General features: G+C 35.9%; 1 protein-coding gene across 5 annotated transcripts in view; it reads right to left on the reverse strand.

The window, feature by feature from the left end:
• Positions 1 to 752: 752 nt before the first annotated feature.
• INO80D (INO80 complex subunit D) overlaps positions 753 to 25266 on the reverse strand; it is a 78486-nt gene continuing 53972 nt past the window's right edge. For 4 of the 5 annotated variants that reach the window (XM_072617357.1, XM_072617359.1, XM_072617356.1 and 1 more), the window contains 7 exons: positions 21684 to 21908; positions 19225 to 19334; positions 16578 to 16711; positions 13364 to 13581; positions 9009 to 9166; positions 6662 to 7857; positions 777 to 894 (listed from right to left, as the gene is read on the reverse strand). In XM_072617357.1, coding sequence (XP_072473458.1) covers positions 6689 to 7857; positions 9009 to 9166; positions 13364 to 13581; positions 16578 to 16711; positions 19225 to 19334; positions 21684 to 21908 — 2014 coding nt within the window. In that variant the 3' untranslated portion in view covers positions 777 to 894; positions 6662 to 6688. Of the gene's footprint in view, positions 895 to 6661; positions 7858 to 9008; positions 9167 to 13363; positions 13582 to 16577; positions 16712 to 19224; positions 19335 to 21683; positions 21909 to 25266 lie in introns of all 5 variants that reach the window. The other variant, XM_072617360.1, reaches the window with a different exon arrangement.

Genomic DNA, 25266 nt, shown 5'->3' on the forward strand with positions numbered 1-25266 from the left:
TACTCAAGAATTCTATGAGCAGTAATAAATGGGCTAAAAGATGTTCTACATTTTGAGGCTGCAGGATACCATTTTATTTTATATATCTGCAAGGTAGCAAAGAATAGCTATACACCTTGACACGGCAGAGATCCAGTGTAAAAAGGTGCTTCACTAGTTTGTTTTTCACCAAAAAAAAAGCTTGTATATAATTTTATAGCTATTAAAACACATAGGAAACATAATTCATTACACTCAATACAGCTTTAGTATAAAACTTATAATTTATGAGGTGATGTTAATAGCATAAATTAATATACCTTTTTCTCTTAAAATCTACAATAAGTATTCTGAAAGCTCATTGGGGAAGGGGACTTTTAAATAAAACTTTTAAAGCTGAGCGTGATGGAAAAATATTCTGTATGCTGAAATTGAGATGAGAGCCCCAAGGAGAAAGAAAGAGTCCCTAGGCAAGACACTGTGGACTACAAAACTCAATGTGTTTTCTCTTTCTTGCGCTCTCTTTGATGATATTCTACCTTTATTTTCTTTTAAAACTATTTAGTTTTTTTGTTTTTTATTAAATTGCCCTTATTTCCACAAGGAATCCCTGAGACATACTCAAACTGCACAGTGAAAATAATCATCACTGTTCAGAGGAACTGGTTCAACCCATCCACGCAGGTGAAGATACTACCAACAAGTATCCAACTTCCCATCATTGCAGCATTGATCCATTGGAACCAACTGTACCTTAATGCTGAAGACTGGAGTCATTTCAGGGCAAATCAGTCTACTCCCAAAGTAAAAGCAATGGTGTGGCATTTAGCTGCATTGAAGCCTTCTGCACTGCATGTTGAAAATTTTCCATGGGGAACTCTGGGTGCATATAGAGCTTACTTCAGTGGTCCCCAGCTTTAAAAAAAAGAAAGTGAAAGATGTTTCTATTACTCAGACCAGAATAAGGTATAACTCATACACTATGTGTATGTGTTTCATTATTGAGAAGTGGGCAGAGGCAAGTAGGCAGAAGAGAAAGAAAAGAACTGTGCTGTCTTAAATAGATTATATATAGATTTCTAAGTTTTTCTCATATAGATTTTTCTGTAGACTAAACTCTAGAAGATCAAAAAAATGTGTTAGACAAACTAGCCAAAATCCCCCAGTGATAGGAGATGACAGATAAAAAGGAAATGCATGTCATGTTATCCCTCCAAACTGCCATATAGAATACATTTCCTTCTACCAAATACAAGACACATCACACCTTATCATTAACACCAAGGTACTGAGAGATCCAAAGCAGGTGATACCACAAAAAGTAAAAGCAGTGAGGAAAGCCAACAACCAAAAACAGTGAAAATGTTTGCTGTTTAGAAAAAAGCTCCCTGAAGTTGATTCATATTCAGCATTTACTGACATAGCAACTGGCAATAAGGAGAGGAAGCCATGTTGCCATGTGTTTCTGGTCTTTTTTTCCTAAGTACATGTTTAGAGGAAAAACAACAGAGCTACATGAACAAACTCAACTCCTTTCTAATATGCCAGTAAAAATCATCCACTGAGAGCTATTCTTTCTAAAATAATTATTTTTAACATAGATTTTCTCTTGGCCATGTTTTAAATCATGGGTTTGAATTTTATAAAATGTTACCCTATTAAGAAGAAATGGTTAAATGGTTCTACTTCTATGTAGACTGACAGAGAGAAGGATAATTGCTTCCAAAATGAAATAAAATATCTATGCTATTTCTGAGCAGTCATTTATACACAGTGTGTGTGTGTGTATGTGTACATATGTGCATATGTACACATACACACACACACACATACACCTATACCTACATACATATGAATGAAAACATTTAATGTGATAACTTTTTCTTCCGGTCAGGAAAAAATTACTCCAAAAAGAATATCCTGTCAGTCAGACATTCATTATAAATGTTTGCTATAGGAAAGCCTTTCCACTTAATCACAACTACTTTTAAATTTTGAGGTGATTACGAAAGACTCTATCTGCATCATTCTGACTATCCTAAAACCCCAACCTTTGGTGTAGTCTGAGGGGTTATGGAGAAGAGGCAGACACACACGAAACTTGTTGAATGTGACTAGAATTTCTTTTAAGGTATCATTAGAAATGTTCCTCAAAACCCTAGGGTTCTGTAAGCCACATTTAGAAAAGGACTGCATTTAAGGCCTTAAAATATAACAGATTCCAAACTTTTGGCATACTTCATTCACAAAGGAACAGGCAAGAGCTAGAGAGGAACAGGAGGAAGAAAACAGATTACAGACATTAAAAGTTAAAAGAAAAAAACAATTTAAGGGGATTGCAAAATTATTGAACAATTAGTGTTGTAAATTTTCCTACCTGTCCTTTTTTGCAAGCATTTTACACACATTTTACTCAAAATTGGTAGAAACAGCTATTGTTTTATTCCTGCCATCACTAATACTCCCTCTTAAATGCTGTTCAAGATCTCAGAAAGGATGAGAGGGAAGTTTCTAATAATAAAATATCTATGATTCCAAAATTACTAGGACTATAACTTCTTATACACATATGCCCAAAGTTTACATAGTTCCAATTTATACAGTTGGTTGGTCCAAGTCATTAGTAAGAAAAATTCTTTGATATAAGCAATTATTCAAGAGGGAAACTGAACTGAAGGGACACCAATATGCAGCAAATATTTAATTTTCTTACCTTTTAATGAATAAAACTTCCCTCTATGGAATAATGTAATCACAGGCTGAAAATGAGCTCAAGTTTAGTGTCATTAAAGAAAACAATACTGATCATTCTGAATTTCTAGTTTGAAACTCACTGAGCTTTTAAGTATGTAGTCAACTACATAAACATTTCTTCAGAAGAAAAAAATTCCCTACAGAATTATTGGGTGAAGAAAAAAGCTGTCAGCTTTCTTTACACTTAAACTACAAGCTATACCATCACCAAAAACAAAACAAAATAAAACAAACAAAACGCACACACAATACTTCTTACTTGATCTCCATATCTACTACCTTTTTTTCCAATAAATTATCATTTTCTCATGGAGGGGCATTTTATACATATGCCACATTGCTTGCCAACATGAAATTGCTCAGAAAAGTTATTTACAAGCAATTTTCCCACATGTGGTAGGCTACTCAACAAAATAATCCTTCACTATATAACCTACAGAACAAATATCAGAAAATCCTTCCATTGCATAGTCTGTTACTTGGTGGGTTAAGTGTAACTGCCATTCATTATTGTGAACAACTGTATACTAGCTACATAACCTACCCAGATGTGCAAAATGCTAAGCCAGTTCCACAGAGGAAATGAAATAGTATTTTAACTCAAATAATAATAATAACTTGTGTAGGGGCAATAAAGGAGAGAAAATATAGCTTTTCTTCAGAAGCTAAATTAGATTTGTAATCTAATACACAAGCAGAAGACAGCATACATTGAAATGGTGATTCTGACTCCTACAGCATAGGATACATCCATTACCTGCAACAACTCTGTAAACGAAATCGGTATTAACTGTACCTAACTGGCCTTTACCAATGGTCCCAAACCACTGCAGAAACAAAGTGACTCTTCTTGTGTCATGGTATGACTTCACTATGCATTGTGCACCTCGGTCTAAAATACCAGCAATTTTCCACCCAAAGAGGGCCGTATTCCTAATCTAAGATTTGCTTTTGATGCCAGTATTACCTCTAAATAGAAGTGGCTAATTTTTAGATTTTCAGAATGAAATAAAAAACCTTTCTCCATTGTTTTCATATAAATAAATATATCTACCAAGAGATTAAAATTGCTACACTGACTCTTTGGCAAGAGAGTAATTGTTCTAACCTCTTGGTATTATAGAAATGTACTTCTCTTTTCAACCAAGGGAACGATCCAGGCAAACGGCAAGAGCAAATCAGATCAAAAGCTATGAACTCTTTCAGCTGGATGAGATGAGAGGAAAAGGAGTCCTTGCACTCTCTGCAGCCCTGCTCCAGTGCTTTCCAAAGGTGCTCCTCCCTCTGGCCTCAGCATGGGGACTACACGAATACTAATTTACTCAAAGTTTTTGGTGTGAAGCTGTAACTGGCAACATTCCTGATCACTGCATGCCCCCTTACTAGAAAGCAGAAAAGGATTTTTCAATGCACACAAAACAGAAAACTAAAAACAACACAATGTGCAACTTACTACCAGTGTTGTTAACTGAAGAGTTTTAAGCAGCCAATGACAGGACACAGAGTCAGGATAGATACAATTCCAATCTATAATTACAACGATTATGAACTTCCCTTTGCTCAAAAAGGAGAGGCGATGAGGAAGATATGTAATTTTGCAATAAGCTTTAATTAGCACACAATGGGAACTAAGTTAAATCTATGGGAATGGTTGACAATTATTCAATGATACTTAAATTTGTACTAAAAATTGGAAAAGAGTCTAAAAAAGTAAATGACACTTTCTGAGCCAAGTTTAACTACCCATAATCATCCCAATATATACATTAAGAAGAGCTCACTAACTTAAGATTTACTGATGAAAAGCTGTCAACTTATCTGTCTTCCTCACCATTGCAAAATAAATTTATGGTGAGAAATCTTGCTTCATAACATAATTTATAATTTAGAAATTCCTCAATCTGAAGAAAAGACAAAGCTATTCGAAAGATAAATCTCCCAACCAACTTTTCATGATTAAAAAAATTAGATACATTACAAACATTTTTTTTTGGCCCATAAAAGTAAAAGAGTTTAATAAATACTTGTTTTAAAAGTAGGGCATATAAGGATTAAAGACAGTCATGACATTTCCCCTCCATAAGCTCAGGCACATGGTTTCAGCACAGTACATGCTGATCACTGCCATTCCTTTAAAAAGCAAAGAAAAGAAGCCTTCAAAAGAAGGGAGTGGCTAAAACTAGCATGGCATAAAGAGATACATACATGAAGTAGGAAAATATATCCAAAACTTCACTCATTTGGAAGGAATTAAATTCAAATATTCCCTGACTCAAAGGAACCTATTGTCCCACCTCACTAAAAGTTATGTTCTACCTGGCTGGTTTTTTTTAAATATATAAATTAGACTAGATTCAGTAATAAACAGCCAATAGCCTATCTCATGGGATGGTGAAACCTCTCTGCAAAAAAGTAGGAGATTGCTTTTTAAATCTTTCATCACACATCTAAAAGACACAAAAGCAGGCAATAGGGAACCTTTTGCATGTAATTTTATAGTCACTAAATTACTAAATCACCCAGTAATTTAATCCTACTAATCATGAATAAATCTATAATTTTGAAAAATTTCCAAAAACCAATTTTGAACTTGTTTTGCAAAGAGAACACCATACAGGTCCAATTCTACTTACACTAACAAATCCAAATTTACTTGCACCTAAGTATTTAAATTATTTTAATAAAATTAGGAGGTAGGAGAATTTAAGAATAATTTCTAATTTCCAGGTTTGTTTTAACAAAAACTATCAGTGTACCCTTCAGGCATTACAATTATTTCATAATTGGAACATTGATTTCATAAGTGTCTCCAACATTTTACAACTCCTACTGAAAAGACCTACTAAGAAAATGGAAAAATTCTAAAGCAATAGATGGCTTAAGGAATTCATAGATTTCCAATTTTTGAAATCCATTCGACTTATCCTGCTTTACACACCAAAATAACTTGTTCAATTACTTCTGGCAAATAGATTTCATGAAAAGGATTTAAGAACAAATACTAGCCTGATAAATGCTGCCATGAGGCCATGGAAACCTTACAACAATTCTGGTCAGTTTTTCCTGAGACCGTTAAGTCTCTCATTCCATTTAGCAATCAAATTTTTCCTTTGCCTTTTTTTCCCCCTTGGGCTGCTAATCTTCAGAAGAAAAGGCTGCTGATTACAAAAGTGCAACTCATATGACCAGGTCACTTCCCTCACTAATCAATAAATTCAAGTTAACACACAGTAGGAAAGAATGATAGATTTCAGTAAGGTTGGGAATTGGGGAAAAGGAGGAAAGGAAGCAAAACAACCTTTTTTCCTTATTAGAAAAATATGGGACTCTTGCTTCCTGCCTATACATTCATACACACAAGCAAACATAGACAAACATACACAGAGGAGGTCAAAAGACATTTTCTTCTTCTTAAGCACTGTCCTACTTAAGAATGGAACGAACTCTAGCCTCAATGCATTATTTGAGCAGACTAGGGTTAATTCAGAGGCCTAATCCACCTCTCCACACCGTTAACTATTTTCTTAAATGGGGACTCAGTAAATTAGCAATCTATCCAGAAACGCCTCTTATAAAATCTGGCAATGGGATGGAAAGTATTGATCTGAACCCTAGGAAGTAGTAAAGGGCACTGGTTATCTGAGGTATCTTCTCATTTCTCAGTCTCACTGCTAAAAATCAATGGCATCCAGTCACTGTGCTGAACCGCTAAGGAAAACGTGAGGGTAACGTGAACCTGTCAAGAGGAAAGGAGCACCGGTGGACAGAGCACACGTCAACACTGAAGCAAGGTTCACTTCAGGGGAACCTGTCCAACTGTGAAGCCAGGCTTCCCACTGGCCCCGACCTTGTTTTTTAAAATGCTGAAGAGGAAGCAGGAAGGGATGCCTAAAGAGGAAACTAAAGACAGAAAACACACGGTCCCCACCTGCCTGCAAACACACAGACACGCCGCTCAGTTAGGGGCAGTGAAGGGAGAAGATGAATTATTGGTACTTGTAGCAGTGGCACCTGTTACTGTGAAGCCTGTTGGAGGGGCTATCGAGCTGTGGCTGGGCTGCAGGTCCTTTGGAATGCCACTGTGAGAACTCAGCTGGTGGCCAAAGGCCGCACTGAACTGAGGGAGCTGCTGCTTAGGAGAGGTGGAGGCCATCAAGTCAGCAGAAGAAGGCCCCATGCCACTGAAGCTGGTCTGTGGCAACCCCGGAAGCACACTAGAGCTGTTTGGGGTCACAGTGGCGAAGGCAGGCTGTGTGGTCTCTGAGTTCGAGGTGGTAGGCGGTGTGGACAGGGAAGTGGAAAGGAGATGTCCATCTGCGCCGAGAAGGTTGCTAAACGGAGAAGGATCACCAAGATTGACAGGGAGATTGCCCCAGTGAGTTCGGGGGTTCACCACTCCACCAAGGGGCACCTCAAGTTGGGTTGGGAGCAAGTGCTGTGCCATGATGGGCATTTCTGCTGAGAAGGTAGCTGCCATGTTATCACCAGAGAAGGTTGTGGCATGGGGAGAGGTGATATGATCACTGTAGGGAGACGGCACATGCTCGCTGTCATAATGGCTTCCGTGGGGCGAGGAGTGTGAATGATCACTGCTATATTGCTGTCGTGAGGTGATTAGGTCATCTGCCTTGCTCAGCAGCTGGGCAGGATGTGGCCTCTGGGAGGCATGGCTGCCATCATGAAGTCCATGAAACTGTCCTGGGAAGGCTCTCTCCCCAAGCGCACTCTGGCTTATCAGAGTAGCAGAAGTAAGGCCAACATTGGCTGGGGCAGAGAATTGCCCCTGGATCTGCCCTGCCAGGGGCGTAGGTGGGTTAGACAAGGTAGCAGAACGGAGCAAGTTCTCATCCAGCTCTAGACTAGAGAAATTATCGTGCACTATACGCCCATTCAACAGCTCCCCTAGGTCTGTGTTCACTTCTCGGCTCAAGGACTGCATTCCTGAAGCTTCAGTACCTGTGGAGAACACCCCTATGCCTCTCTCTGAAAGCTCCTGAACGGGCACACCGTCTGACTGGGTAAGTACTCCAATGGTACTCAGGCACTCAAGGGAAGTGACAGCCTGCAACGCCCGCTCGAGCTCCTCTGCCTCTTCTGTTGTAGGAAGGAGGTCTCCATTCTTACCTAAGGAAACAAAAGTCACGGAAAGGATCAACCTCGTCACCTGACATCAATGCAATACATTTAAAGAACTGAAACAAAATAGTTTGAAGAATTGGACTGGAAAGAGAAAAAAAAATATATATATATATATATATATGCGCTAGGTTGTGGAACACAACTCAAATTTCACACTGTCACAGCAACCGAATCACCAACATAATTTTATACATAAGAATCTATGTCTCCAACTCATAAAACTAAGCAAACAAATTACTCAATATCGGGTCAAAACTCTTAACTGTTTACTTATTCATTGGCTTTGCACAGACCTAGATTAATATTAACATAAAACACAGCAAATGTATCATATAAATTGAGCTTTGAGACAAAAAATTCAGAAGAGGAGGTCCATCTTAGCTCTTCTATGCTGAGGATCCTCTACCTTGGAGTGGTAGCTGTGGAAAAACTAGAACAAAGATTTATATTTCATGTAAAGACTTGAGTTTTTGGCTCATTTCATAGATTATCTTTTTTAATTCTTTTCTTTACTTTCCAATTCTCCCCACTACTCTTCCATGTACTCCCAAAGCTTTCATAAAATTGAAGTCCATGAAACTATTTTGCTCTGCTTTCTGATGACATTACAAGGAATCTGACTGATCACAAGAGGAAAAAAACTCCAACCCAGGCTGACAGAAACATTCAAAAGGGCATGAAAACAATAATCAAAAAGTTAAATTTTGAAATGTCCAGGAATGTTCCTAAAGTAAACCAAATTTTAGTGGGATTAGCAAATGTAATTTTTGAAATGTCTACTCAGCTGAGGTTGTAAAGTAAAGTAAGGACAGGTGTTCATTTCTTTGAAGATCTATAATAAAACTTTTTTTTTAACATTTAAAATGACTAATTTCAAGTGACTCAGGGGTAGCTAACAAGAAATGAATCTACCAAAACAACACTATAATCATGCAAACAACACATACCACAACTTTTAAAGAGGGAGAAAGCAGCTTTTTAGCATTTTGTAACCTCTACCTAAAATAAGACACTATTAGTAGACAGAAATGTCTCAATGACATCTCAAAAAGAAAAATCTGCTTTCTTCCTTTTCAACCCATTTTTTAAACTTGCTTCCTGAAAAATAAATGATCAAAACAAGGAATTAAGAATACCTTCAAAAAAATCAAAATCTTGTAAGTCATCAGGTAGCCGTGGCAGGACATCTGAAAAGTCCTCCTGATTTAATTCCAAGTCATGTGGAATGTCAGTGATCTCATTGGCAATGTCATCAGGCAGCTCGTCAGTACTCAGCTCCGGTGTGGAAGGGCTCCTGGGAGAAGAAAGGAAACTGCATCTTTAATTAGTTTCCCTCAACTTCTCATTCATTCTTAGAAAGTTTTCTATATTTACCACAGAATAATGTATGAACAAGTTTCATATTTCCCTATATGAACAGAAAACATACATGAAAGTAGATAATTCCTATAAGACTGGCTTGACAGAAACTCCCTAAAACTGTTCTAAAATAAGCAGTTCCACAAAATAAGATTCTACTCGATGCTTACGAGCACTTGGTATATAATACAGATAAAAGGTAACCTTTCCCAGGCATTAATAACATATATTAAAAATGACATTAAATATGTCCATTTGAAAACTTTTACTGGCTATCATTTCAATGATCATTATTAAGTATGCATAATACAAGGATAACAAAAAGTCAAAAAATTTGGCCAAGAGGACTTCTTAGGTATAGAATAGGTATTATAGAATTCTGACTCCCCCATTTAAATAGTATTTTGTAAAAGAATAGAAAAAAAGGAAAAATAAAAACTTCTCTTTCTCCTTTAGTCACTGAAAAAATGCATCTCAAAGAGCAGTTTGTGAATTCAGCAATCATGCTGACTCTGATATCTTTTTCATTTCTTCTACCCAAATTTATAATGTATAAGATTAAATAATTTACTTATTCAGTGCCACACCAATCAAAATACCAAAGAATTACTTAATAGAGCAAGAAAAAAATAACAAAATTCATCTGGAAGAACAAAAGGTTAATACTATCTAGTGAATCCACGGAAAAAAAAGTGAAGCAAGGAAGCCTAGCAGGATCAAATCAAATTGTAAAACAACTTGGCCCTGGATAAGAAACACTGTGATCAGTGAGATAGATTAGGTACTAAATGAACGCAGGAGCCCAGCGTTTGATCCCAGATACTAGGGTAAGAACATTTGATAAAAACTGCTGGGAAAACTTGAAAGCAGCCTAGCAGAAACTAGGTATAGAACAACATTCATAGCATATACCAAGATAAGGTCAAAATGGGTACACAATTTATACATAAAAGGTAATAATATAAGCAATTTAGGGGAGCATGGAAGAAATTACCTATCAGATCTACGGATAGGGGAAGAGTTCAAGACCAAACAAGGGATAGAGAGGTTCATGGAAGGTAAAAAGGATAATTTTGATTATACAAAATTAAAAAGTTTTTGCACAAATAAAACCAATGCAGCCAAAATTAAAAGAAAAACAGGGATGGGGGGGTGGAGGATTTGAAGCAAGTTTCTCTGATAAAGGTCCCAGTTCTCAAATACACAGAGAACTGAGCCCAACTTATAAAAAGAACTACTCCCCAATGTATAAATGGTCAAAGAATATGAAGAGGTAGTTTTCAAAGAAAGAAATCAAAAGCTATCAATATGAAAAAATGCTCTAAATTACTAATAATTAAAACAATTCTGACTGCCTAAGATGCCAGAAAAGAAAAATGACAAATACTGGAGGAAATGTGGGAAAACAGGTACACTAATGCACTGCTGGAGTTGTGAACTATTTTTACTATTATAAAAAGCCAAATTAACTACAAAAGACCTATGAATAAAGATGCTATCTGCATCCAGAGAAAGAACTGACAAACAGGTGTATAAAACAATTTGAAATTATGCCCAAAGGGCTATCAAACTACAAACCCTTTGATCCAGAGATGCTACTACTATATCTATACCCCAAGGAGACCAAAGGAAAAGGAAAAGGAACCACTTATAAAAAATATTTAGAGCAGCTGCATTTGTGGTGATAAAGAATTGGAAACTAAAGGGATGGCCATCAACTGTGGAATGGTTGAACAAGTTATGGTACATGAATGTGATGGAATATTACTGTACTGTAAGAAATGATGAAGGGGATGATTTCAGTAAAATCCGGGAAGACTTGTATGAACTGATGCAAAGTGAAGAGAGCAGAACCAGGAGAACCATCTATACAGTAACAGCAATATCACAAAGAAAATCAACTGTGAAAGAATTTAGCAACTCTGATTGATACAAGGATCCACCACAACTTTGTAACATGCTATCCACCTCCAGAAAGAGAATCAATGGACTCAGGGTACAGACTGAAGCATATTTTTTCCTTCTTTGTTTTTCTAACCCCACCCCCCCAATATGGTTAATGTGGAAGTATTTTGCATGACTACATATTATCCTGAATATCATATATTTCTTGCCTTTTTAATGGAGGGGGAAGAGGTTAGAGAGAATTTGGAACTAAAAAATTAAATTAAAAGAATGCGTATGATTCTTTATTTTATACTTAGTTTATGAAAATAACAGCTTATTCCCAAGTGCTTTTTATATATAATCTCATCTGCTCCTGACAACAACACCGTGAAATAAGCAGGAAAAGAACTGTACTTCTCATTTTACATGGAAGAACAGGTCCACTGAACTTTAATGACTTAGTCAGAGTCATATAATTAAGAAAAGGAAGAGCCAGGACTTAACTCCAAGGTTCCTGGGTTCAAAGGCAATGCTCTCTTCGTTGATCTGCCACATTGCTCCCCAAAACACAGCTGGGAAAACAGAAGAATTAGACACTGCTCCCCAATTTTCCATTTTTGTACCTGTTCTCTTTACCTGTTCTCCTATTCTTTTTCCTTAATTGAAAGTTTTGCTTTAGATGTAATATAACTAGCTGTTATATAGATATAATTAGGTATTATAACTAGATGTCAGTAATTGAGATTTTTCTCACGTTTAAAAAAAATTTATTCTTAACTTAGGAGATAAAGCAAGCATTTTTGTAACAGTAGAATAGAAAGAAAAAAGATGATTGCACATGAAACTATAAATCTATTATTTACAATCTGATTTTCCTTTTAAATATATGTTAAAGTTATCACATAACTTTCTTCTTTTCTTCATTCCATTCCCCCACCCCTGCCTTAGAGATGGCTTACCATTACACTTAAATATGTGTATATGAATATGTGTGTATGTGTACATATGTATATATGTGTGTGCAAAATTATTCTGTACATACTTCTATTTGTCAGTTTTTTCTCAAGATGCAGATAGCATCCTTATTCATATGTCCTTTGTAGTTAATTTGGGTATTTATAATAGTCAAAATGATGTAGCCATTCCAAGTTGTTCTTAAAACAATATTGCTGTTACTGTACACAACATTCTCTTGGCTCTGCTCATTTTGCTCTTCATTATTTCATGCAAATCTGCTCATTTTGCTCTTCATTATTTCATGCAAATCTGTCCTTTTGTTCTAAGATCATCAAGCTTATCACTTCTTATATCACAATAGTATTCCATCACAATCATACACCACAGTTCATTCAGTCATTCCCCAATTGACAGACATCCCTGCAATTTCCAGTTCTTTGCTGCTACAAAGAGAAGTACTATAATATTTTGGAACATATAGGTTCTTCTTTTTCCCTGATCATCTTTGGAAAGAGACCTAATAGCGGCACTGCAGGATCAAAGAGTACAGGAAGTTTAATAACTCTTTGGGCATAATTCCAGATTGTTCTCCACAATGGATTGGATCAGTTCACAATTACACCAATAATGAATTAGTGTCCAATTTTTCCACATCCCCTAGAACATTTGTTTCTTACCCCTTCAATTATTTTAACCAATTTGATAGGTGTGAGATATTTCAAAGTTGTTTAAATTTGTATTTCTCTAATTAATAATGATTAAAGCATTTTATGTTACTATAAATCATTTTTATTTCTTCATCAGAAAATTGTCTGTTCATATCCTTTGACCGTTTATCAATTGGGGAATGACTCATAATCTTACAGATTTGACAAAGCTCTTTATATAAGATATGAGACTTTTATCTTAGAAACTGTCTATAAAATTGTTTTCCCCAATTTTCTGCTTTTGGCTACATTTGTTTTATTTGTACAAAACCTTTTAATTTAATGTAATCAAAAAAAAGTTCTTGCAAGAACTTAAAAAGGACTTCAAAAATAAAAAAAAAAAGAGATTGAGGAAAATAAAAGCAATCCAAGAAAATCATGAAAATTATGAAAAGAAAGTAATTGAGATTTAAGTATCTGCAAAAGGAAAAAAGTAATCAGCTTTTCTCTGCCAGAATGGATTGCTCCAAAGGTACAGATATTAGAAAGATTTGGATGGCTATGTTCTAGACCTAACTTCCTCCATCTCATCTAACCATCCTCATCTCATTCTAAACACTCTAACAATGTAGGTAACTGACCGCATCTGAGAGATTTCCACTGGCAGTGAGACGCTGGTGGGCATGCTGAGGTTTCCTTGGGGCACTGCAGGAGGAATGGGCTTCTGCGGCCGACGTGGTCCACGCCTTCTTTTCTTCTTATGTTTTTTGGTAAGTGCAGGTGGCTTTGTTTTTTTCCTGGGTTTCCTCTGCTGCTGGTGCTGAACTTTACGGGAGCTATCTCCTCTCAAAAAATTATCCTTTTGTAAAGAGTACGATATGGAAACAATAAATACCATGGTTTCCGTTGGGCTGTTTACTTTTTTTTAATGTAATTCACTATAAAAAAACAAACCCCAAAACTTAAACATCCTCCCTAAGAAACACTTATCTGGTTATACTTGTTGATTTCAGTAATGATTTCAATAGAATTCATTATTAATAATTTATATAAAAGATAATGATATGAGGGGAACAAAGGAATCACAACATCTAAATTTTCTACCTCCAGGAGCACCAAGCCTAGGGCTCTAGAACGCAGAACTAAATTAGTCTACAAATGGATTTCTCCAAATCAATTAAAAACCTGAGTTCATTTATTCTAACCTTCATAAACACTTTGGAGCTCAAAAACCAAATTAGTTGTATCTACCTAATAAATACAAGGTCAGAATAAAAAATATATTAGTGTGGCTGTTCTAGAAAATCCTTTGAGCCACATGCCTAACACCTAAAGTCAAGTTCAAGAAATATGTCACTATGGAAGATGTTTATAGAGAGAGAAAAGAACTTTATTCAAGAAGTTCAAAAGTACAGGGCACATATTAGCACTCAAAGTGAAATCCCATAACCAATGTTATAGGAAAACAAACAAAGTTTATATTTTCATTTTAGCCTAAAAAGCCAGAAATTCATGTCACTATAGGTAGTCAGATGCATATGTACAAAAAACGTATGTGAGGCAAAGTAACTGCAACAAATTATGAAAATTCAACATCTAGAAGAAATAAAGAGATGAATGTTAACAGACTGACAGGTTTCTTGAGACCAGAAAGAGTGTCTCTCATCATCAACTTGATTTCTTTTGGATGTTTTATGTTAAATCGAACTATGTAGGGGTGAAGAAATACTTTTGGCAAGATGGATGCAGAAGTAGCTCTGAACCAGGAGGAGTTAGGAGTCTCATCTTTTCAATTATTCAACTATGCAACCTTGGGCACATCTCAATCTTTCTGGGTTTCTATTTCCTCATCTAGAAAAATGGTGGGGAATTGTAGAACAAAAAGATGCCAAGACCTCTTCTAGCAGTAAAATGTCAACCTCCTCCTCCTCCTCTTCAATTTTATCAATGATAAGCAGGGAGTACTAGCAAAATAAGCCCCCAGGTGACCTCCCTACTTCCAATTCTGAGCATTTCTAAAATACACTCTGCCAAGCCATACTTTCTTCTCCCTTACATAGGACTAACTGTGCTTTGGATCTCCCACTTTGACTTTCAATAAACTGGTGCTCTTTCAGACTATTTTTGTCAAAATGTATTGGCAGCTATTTCCCCAAAGTGAATATTGGAATTGTAAGGAAGAAGGAAGGACTGAAAAAAAGAGCTTATGGTGGAAGAGTTCAAACAGCACCCAGAAAACCACATATCACAAGCCTATCAGAACACGGCCTCCTCAGTCAATTACATTTTCTGTCACTTTTTTTCCTCCCCACAGGAAGATTTCATATCCTGATAGAGCTTTTTTGGTCCCTTTTTTTAGGGGTACATGAAACTTGAAGCTGATCCTCCTTGCTTGGCACATGCCTGAAGGCCCAAGAGTCAAAGAATTTTGCTCTCTGGAGAATCCCAGAAACAGTTGCCCATGCATGGAAAGGATAACCTGAGTAGTTTTACTATTGCATAAAAATTAACAGCAAGTTAAATTAACTTTTAAAGATTCTGTAGCTCCCTTTGGACAGAAACATAAAGGATGTTGTTTAATCTACTTAAGAGAACGGCCTTTAAACCCGTTTCAGAAGCACTCATTTCCACAGAAATTGTTTTGTACAAATTATCCTTATCAATACAAAGCAGGTTCTGAAATACTGCACTTTTATTTGGAAACATTTTGCTAGCCTAGTTGGTGTTAACTATATTTATTCAAAAACATTTAACAGGTATTTATGAAATGTTTACTATATGCAGACAATGTCAGTATCAAATCCCAGACTGTTAAAGCTGAAAGGAATATTAAAGAACCTCATCTAGCCTAAAGCCATTTAAATAACACATGATGAAAATGAGAGCTAAGACTGAGGCTGCTGGTGACACCTGACAGATACTGGGCCTGGATTCAGGAGGGTCTGAATTCAAATCCAGCATCAAACACTTACTGGCTGCGTGACCCTGGACAACTCATTTAATTTGTTTGGCTCAGTTTCCTCAATGGTAAAGTCAGGATAATAACAGCACCTGCCACACAGGGTTTTTGAGAGGATTCAATGAGATAATACTTGTAAAGTACTTGGCATAGTGCCTGGCACTGAATAGGCATTATGACATAAATGCTAGCTATTACTATGAGCCTGGTCTTCTCTTAGTTGAAGGAACTCTATATCTTTAAAACATTACAATGCTATTTCTTGAAATAATTTCTTAATTTGTATACTTCACTAAATCATATTGACTTCCTTTCTTCTACTCCTCCCTACCCTCAATTGCTCTCCAGCAGGGTTTACTGTATCGGTATGGGCCAACACAATAATTAAGTTCACTTTTCAGAATTCCACAAAAGTAAATGGGGAAGAAACTATAATACAAAAAATTCTGGCAGGTACTAGATTTGACACTGCAATGGTTCAAGTTAAGGAAACATGTATATATCTTTTAGGGATATTAGAGGAAAGGGGAGGGGCAGGGAGCAGAGTTATTGGTAAATAGGGAAGGGAATGCTCAGTTTTTTCATCTGTAAAATGAGGGAGTTGGACATGATAATCTCTAAGTTCTCTTTCAGCTATAAATTGGGTGATCCTATCACCCAAAAGGAACTTTATTTCTCCTGGGTTTTTTTTTTTTTTGAGGGGTCTGAATCTCATTCATTAGTGTGGTAAACTCTCTTTAGCAATGCAGATATGCAACTTTCTGGAACTTAGAGACCTGCCTAAGTAAGATAAGGCACTAAAGTGATTTGCCCTTGGTCATAGAGACAAGGTACGTCAGAAGCAACAGTGAAACCCAGGTTGAGCTGGTTTATATAAAAATAAAATCTGAACTTACCATTTTTTTGGCATGTTCTTCACAGAGAGGTGTCTGGTGTGTAATGTCAAAAACTGGCACACAACACTGCTGTCCATCTGCAAATTTAGCTGTGCAACTTGAAAAGAGCTGCTGAGAGCGGTTCAAGAGGATATCTATATTTTTCAACGTCAGGGACAACACACAACAAGCAATGATGGAAAATTCCATTTAATTTTTCTAACAATAATAATTGTGTACAATATATAAAATGCCTTTTAAATAAATATATAGTATATAAGTAAAATATAAAAGAAAATGCACCTCTTTTCATCAGAGTGGGGGAGGTTACTAGTCTGAAATGATGAATATATTACAGATGTGGCTAAAACATAATGTTTGGTTTTGATGTATTTTTTAAAATCCTGTTACAAAGAGAAGATATCTTGGTAAAGGAAAGGAATATATTCAGAAATGAATGTGAAATTTTAAAAGAGATCAATAAAATTTCTTTTTAAAAGGAAACATTTTTGAAGTACCTCACAATGCTTGTGAAATATAACTTTCTGAATTTTATCATTAAGACAAAAACTAAGACAGCAGCCCAACTACTAATGTGGGAGAAAATGGCAAAGCTTAATGGTCAACCATTTAGTAGGATATGTTTCTGGAGATAGTCCATTTTGCTCATTTTGTTCCAAGAAGAGCTTCCTTTCACAATACACTTTTTAATCAATTTTCTCATTTTAGAAAAACATGGCCATTATGTACATTTCCTTAGAAATTCACTAGTTCATAAAAAAGCCTATGACAATAAGAAAAAGCTTTATTCCTAAAAGGAAAATATTTTCACAAGCAATCTAACTCAGGGGTGAAATTTTATATACAAATAACAGATCCAAATCATTGAAGGCCAATCATAATAGAACTGAATTTTATATTTCACATTTCCAAAGAAAAACTCAAATTTAAAGATCTAAGATGGAATTTTTATGCCAAAATATTGCTTTAAATTCTAATTATTCAGCAATTGTCTCCCCAGAACTAAGTTAATATTCTACACCAAGACTTTAAGTACTTCCCAAAACAACATGGGCACAAAAGAAGTTGAAAAACAAAACTACCATAGTGAAACAGACAATACTAAATTTGGAAAGTCAGTATCCTTCTCAGGATGAAACTTATACCCAAAGTAGTATCTTTCCATTTTTCACATATGAACTACCAATTTTTTTTCTTACTTTAAGGTAAATGCCAAAGAAACTGTAAAAGAAAGGAGAACTCAAAATTACAAGTAAGAAAAAAAAGGAGGCAAGAAATCACGAATTTTTTTTTAATTTGTTTCCGCCACCAAAAGAAACAAAATAGAAAGCTTGTTAATAAAGAATACAAGACTCCTGTAACAGCCAGAAGTGGAAGTACCCAAATCTAAATGTCCTTCAGTTAACCCCCAATGGAAGATATCTTACTTCCCAGACAATGATATGAGACTTTTGCCTTTCATTCATTCCAGACTACCTCTATACTCACTAAGTCTAACAATTGCTTACACAATTTAATCTTACAGCAAAAGGCACATTATAGTATTATACAGCAGTTCAACAGGATGTGAAGCAGATGTTGAAATGCAATCTATAGATTTCCTTCTGTGAGTAGAATTATCATCTCTTTAAAGTTACTTATATCACTAATACTTATAGAAATGCAAATTAAAGTAGTTTTGAGATTCCATCTCACATCCATTAGAATGTCAAAAGTGAAAAAAAAGGAAAATGGCAAATGTTGAAGGGGCTATGGGAAAATAGGTATATAAATACACTATTAGTAGAGCTGCGAATTTGTATAGCAATTCTGGAAAGCATTTTGTAACTATGGCCCAAAAGTTATTAAACGATTTATATCCTTCTGACCCAGTGAAACTACTACTGGGTCTAAACTCCAAAGAGATCAAAGAAAGAGGAAAAGGGTATAGATATTTGATATCTATATAGGTATTCTCATCAATTGGCAAATGGCTGAAACAGTTACAGTACATGAACTCAATGGAATTCTACTGTGCCATAAAATGTGAGGAAAAGGATGGGTTCATAAAAACTGGAAAGACTTATATGAACTGATGCAGACGTCAACAACAAGACTGTAAAGACAAATAACCATGCAAGATTTAAGAACTTGAATCATTGAAATGACCAACTATGATTCCAGATGACTAGGATGAAGTATGGGAAGCATCACTTGACAGACAAAGTGATGGATTCAGGAAACAGAATGAGACACATTTATAGATGTGGACAATATGGAATTTTTTTTTTGCTTCACTATGCATAATCGTTAACAGGGTTTTTGTCTTTTCTTTTCAATTGTGGGGTTGGGGGAGTTTCATAGGAAGAGAAAACAAATGCTTCTTGTACTGCTACCAATGAATTTGTTTATTCTAAAATGACTATTTAATAGAGTACTGCAGTAATTTCCCAAAAAGTAGGAAAGATCATTCAATTCTTATGGCTATCACAAGAAAATAAGAAGAATGGATAATGTTTATGCTAATCCCATTGCAGTTTTACAAACTATAATTTCAAACATTAAATAAACCCGATCTCAAGTTCACTGTCACTGACTAAAGAGCAAAAAAATGCAGTACAAATAGGTTGCTGCTTTCAGCACACACTGAATTCTAGTAAGAGGATACGTTGAAAACAATGTCTGGTGAATGGAAGGGCTTTATTAGTGCATGGTTCCCCCTTCACCATTCCACTACATGGTGCTGGTTCCACCTCCCTCAATTGAGCCTGATTTGTGCTGGGGGAGGAAAAAGAGAAAAAGAGATTTCATGAAAAAATACATTAAGCATCTCCAGGTAGAGCATTTCAATATAATGTTACTGTAAGAGGTAAATTATACAACATAATTAATACAGATATTGCTATTACATGTAATTCACTAATGTTTGTTATATCAGGTTATCAGTTATAAGCTGCCATTTAGATTTTGTGCCAAAATATGTAAATGATTTCACCTGAATTATTTGTTAAAGGTATTTATCAATAAATAAGAATTAGATGAAGTAAGAATATCTTACCATCAATCAACTTATAATCACACACCTTATATAAATGGATTCATAAGCAGTAGTAAGACAGTGTACAGAGTGCTAGACAAAGTCAGGAAAACCTTCTTTCCAGTGCTGCCTCTGACATTTGCTAACCGTGTGGCTATGAACAAGCTACTTACCCTCAAGTTTTAGACAGCTCTACAAGACTAGATAGTCTGCAATACGAAATACAATCTTCTATTCTAGCTCTAATAATCTATGATTTGAAGACAGGGCTCAGTGTAAAGCAATATCTTTGCGTGCATATTTTCTTATTAACTTAAGGAAGCTGGTTGTCTATAATCACCACAAGATCAAGGCAATTTGTCACATGTATAAAGTGCCAGCAAAGTGATGACTTTTTAACAAAAATTACCTGGTAATAAAATAGCATTGGCAAAGTCAGCTGACCAAATGAAGTGAAGTGCTATACTGGGGTTTACCTTTTACCTGTTTATTATGAGCTAAGATTCCATGCATATTAAAACAACAACAACTATTACTGAAGTTAGCTTTGTCTAAACTTCCATATGGTAGAAGTGGCTTCTGCCTAATATATCTCCTAAATTTAATGTTTATGGGCAAAAGAACTTCCCACTGACACCAAACTGCTCCGACCTCACAGTATAAACTGCACTGGCAAAGTCCATAGAAACACAATATACTAGAACCTAAGTATGTAAATTGCCATAGATTTAGTTCATGCTGGAAGAGTGACAAATGCAGTCTTAACCCCATGGTTCTACCATGAGCAATGAGCATTTCCAACCTAGGCTGAGCTAACCATATTTTGGGTTTCACTGAATACAAATGTGATGTTGGTTTACCTAGGTCTGGATGGTGCATCCCCTCCACGGGCCTTCAGAGCTTGGAGAAGCAAAGAACACAGCTGTCTTTGTTCGGTCCTGGCCCATCACTGTCATGAGTACTGAACAATGATGCATGCCAAGAATGACAGTACTCTCAGAAGACATATTAAGTGAATGCACAATCAAAAATTAAGATACCTAGTTTGCATATAGTGAAAGAGCTGACAGGAAAACCAAAATAGATCCCTTAATGAATGTTTATAGAGCCAGAAGCACAAGCAAAAACTACATGATTGAGATTTTATTAAAAGAATAAAAATATAGGATTATCTACTTGTAGCCATAAACTACATTAAGGAAATAAGTGTTCTAGTTTTAGAACTCCAATTTCTGGCTCAAAAGGGGGAAAAGCTAAGCATTCAAATGAGTATATTAAAAGCATACAGTGGCCTACAAATAAGGAGGCAAGGGAAATACATGATCAAATAGCTCTTTCATAGGCATATATATACCACAAAACTCTACAAAACAAAGCAATTTATATAAAGTGGTTTCAAAGTTTTCTGTATTTGTTGTTATATTTAAATGAGCATTTTATTTATATTCTTTAAAATGATGTCCTTATAACTAGACTACAAAAGCTACTAAGTAGAATAATTTTATTATGAATCAAAAAAACCTGTGTTTTTGATGAATTTTCAAAGAATTTGCTTTTTATAAAAAATTTTACCTTAAGAGAGTTCTGTAGAGACTAAACAAAGTTACCTAGCTATAAGACAATAAATTTGCAACAGACATTAATATATCTGCATATCACCAAGGCTAAAAATGATTTTTTTAGTATTTTGGATTTTTTAATTGGATAACTAATCACAAATGATCAAACTGTTAATAAGCAGTAAATATGTAGCAAAATGACTGTGAAACTTCAAATTTTATGTGGTTTTTTTTTTTTTTGCTTGTTTAAGGGAAAAACTACCTTAAAATGTACATCTGATTAAAGAATTTATTCCAGGAAAAATAAAATTATGCATTAACTTACTGGCATAACTGATTACATAGAAATGTGATAAGGGTTATTTTGGTTCCTGTGTAGAACACTGTTTCAGCCACAAAGATAAAGGGCTGTGCACCACTCTTTTTATTAGGGTGCTCATCTTCCCCTGGGTCTCAGTCACAGTAACAAAAACACATAACTAAAACAAAGCTGAAGATTACAATACTCCTTTACGGCATCTTTGCTCTAACCTGGTTCGAGTGCATGCAGCTTTTCGGAGTTCTTGTATCAATTGCCCAGCACATTCTGGTTCTCTACTGGCCGCCTGCAGCAAGGCTTTCCGAAATGTATGCCGGCATTTCTTTTGACGAGATTCTGCCCGCTCCAGGCGGCAGAGGTGCTTATATTTCTGCTGAAAGTAAGTGCAAAGTTGGGTCACCCTGGAGCTCCTGCTATCTGTATCATCATCATCTGACCTAGAAAGATAAGAAAGTTGAAAGGAAAAAAGCAACTTTATTAAGCTTTCAACTCATTTTACAGGAATAAAATTAGGGAAATAGAGAAACAAATTTTATAACTTATACAATGTACATTAACACCCATCTGTCAAAGTAAGGCTTAAAAGAACTCCACTAAATAGGAACAAACCCAGTTTTTCATAAAAGAACCAGACAGTGAAGACACTTTAATATGCCTTCTGAATTTTAAGACGCTTAACCTTAGCACATCATAATTAGAGACTGAACCAATACATCATAGCATCTTCGACATATTTAATTGTCAAGGGACTTCTAGAAAAGGAAGAAATCCATATCTTTACCTTTACTTACTGTAAATGTCTCAGTAAAAGACATGCCTTTAAATCAAGCAACAGTTATAAGGAAGCACTCAGCATAATTTCATAAAAGGTCATGACAGAAACATTGCTTGAATTTTAGCAATAGAACATCAAAGAGTCGACATTTTCCAGATGTCTGACAATTTTTTTGGTGCTATGCCCAACTCCTCCTCTCCTCAATATAAAAGTAGCATCAATCAATGAGCTGGTTTTTATTGCTCTAATTCTGACAAACAGTCTTTAGGGATTATCAATTGACCTCTGCTCCAGTGAAAGAGATAGCAAGACTGTAGGAACAACTTCAGTTTCTAAGTCTTACTAGATTTATGGGAAGACATGGTCCATAGGCTAAGAAGGCATAGGAGGGTGGTTTGCTCTGCATCATTGAAGGGAACTGTCTAGACTGGTAAGATTACAGATTAGCCCCACTTTCCTCCATACTACAGAACTACTGATATCACTTTAGCTCCACAAAAAAAGATCCCAAGATCCCAGAATCTAGCACTGGAAAGATTTTCTTTGAGACATGTGATATTAACTACAGGGAGGATTCTGAAGACTCATATAGTCCTGTGTAGTTATAATTCAGTTTTCTCTTCCTATCTAGAACTAAAAGCAGCATATTTTCTTTCTTTTGTGATACCACAGTACCCAGAATTGTTCAACAAACAGTATAATAATAATTTTTTGATTCAAGTAGGATGGCAAAGCTTTCAAATGTTTCTCTTTCATAGTCATTTAGCATAGATAGGCAAATCAAAGAAGCCATTTCATTCTTTCATTCATTAAATATGTACTGAATACCTATTTTTCTATTTGTGATAGGTACCAATAAAGAAGTATAAAACAAGGTTCTTTCCCTCAAGTAACTTACAATTTAGTTGAGGAGAAGCCAGGCATTTTTGAATGTATGCATATATGTGTATACCTATATACATTTTTAAAACACATATTTATATATGTGTATGTATGTGCATACAGGCACATACATATACAAAAAACACATACCATAATGTTCAGGAGCAAGAGTGATGCAGCTAATAAGTGCAGTCTGAAGTGATCTTAATAGTTTCCTGAAGAATGGGTAATAAGGAATGAAGTGGAGGAGAAGGGCATTATTAGAGAAGGTACAGCACAGTACAGCAGAAGACTACAGGACAGGTGATCAGTGGTCAGTTCCACTTCTGCCACTGATTAAACTGGTGACCTGGATGAGTCACCAATTTTCTGGTCTTTAGCTTCTTCTCCTACAAAATGACACACCTGGACAAAGGTCCCTTCTAGCTCGAGATGCTATGAGCAGTACTGGTTCAAAGGACAGAAAGAAGAATAACCTGCTAGGAACAGAGTTGGTGCTGAGTGATAATAGAAAATGTGCCTAAGAAAAAGAAGACTAAAGGCAAACTGTGGTAGGTCTAAGTACGAGGGCTAAAAGTTGTCTTAAGGCAGTGGAAAGTCAGTGAAGTTTTTTCAACAAGAGAACAATAAGATTAAAGCGATCTATCAGGAAAATTAGTATGGCAGCACTAGAGAGGGAAGAGACCAGAGCAAGACACCAATTAGGAGGTTACTGTAGTAAATCTAGATATAACATTATGAGAGCTTGGATTTGGTGCCAACAGGGAGAATAGAGAGGAAGAAATACACGTGAGAAATAATAGAAAGGGGAAATGGTCAGAGTTTAATGGCTGACTAGATATGGAAGATGAAGAAGCAAAGAAGGTTATGGCCTTGAACCAGGACAAATCAGAGAATGGTGATACGAGCTCACGGCTAAGGAAGTTGGAAGGAAAAACTGGCTTTCCAAGAGGGAGATGAAGACATTGTTTTTAAGATGATGATGGAAAAATAAGAGGTTGGAATATGAGTAAAAGGTCAAGGCCAGAAATGGTCGTTTAGGAGACATCAGCAGAGATGACAAGATACAAGAATAGATATTTTTAAATGGCAGGCTAGAAAAATCAAGTACAGTAAAGGGATACAGTTTACTGAGCTGAGAGAGGATTACGAGCATAGCTCTGGAGGATTTATTAAGTAGGGAGGAGTAGGTTATCTGAAAAGCAAAGGGAAAAAAATTGGCTAGAGAGGGTGTTTACAGAGTTGACTAAAGAGTAGAGATACAGATGCTACACAAACTATGTAAGACACATATTAATGAAAATTATCCCTGTTGTGATTTAGAAACTCCAGGGTAAGAAACATTATGAAATGCAAAACATCACTACTTAATATTGATAAATTAGAAAAAATAAAAGTGATTAGTATTGCAAAGTGATGATGAACCAACCAAAGCAAAATGCTTTCCTTGTTTCTAAGTACATAACTCGCTGTTAGGTAAACCTCAGTTTACATTCGATCCCCTTGACAAATCACACCACACTGCTACACTGCCCCACCAACAAATAAACCTCACATATGTTATCCACTAGACTTAGCCATTTAATATCTCTGGGTTATCCCTAGAAGGTGGCAGACCAGAGAAAGCTCATGGAATGCTTTCCCTCCATATTTGCATACAGGTGAAATCAAGTTAAAGTTCACAACAAAAGCAAAACTAATGTTATCAGGAGGACTGCCTTGAGTTATATATGCTGGTAGTATAGGAGAGGGATGTGACAAACCAGAAATATTTGCCTAGGGACTGGGAAAAAGGGAAAAGACAGAGTTTTGAAGGGGTCCCAAAGTGATTAGCTACCTATAACTAAGAGCCCAGGGTTTTTCCAATTCTGCCACAAGTTTTTTCGGTGAAGGGGTAACCAAGTCACCAGTAATGTAAAACTGTAGAGAGTTGATTGGCGCATGGAAAGATTTGCAACTGACCTAGGATCCCTCAGATGGTGGTGGTTCCTAGTTGGACTCAGCTCAGATCCTTGGCATTTGGAGATCTTGCCATAGGAACCCAGAATCTAGCATTTGAAAGCTCTTCATAGCTCACTGGTCCAAATCCCCCATTTTACAGCTAAGGAAACAGGCCAGGAGGAAGCCTGGAGGTGATT

Source organism: Notamacropus eugenii, chromosome 6, assembly GCF_028372415.1.
Source record: "Notamacropus eugenii isolate mMacEug1 chromosome 6, mMacEug1.pri_v2, whole genome shotgun sequence".
Lineage (NCBI taxonomy): Eukaryota > Metazoa > Chordata > Mammalia > Diprotodontia > Macropodidae > Notamacropus > Notamacropus eugenii.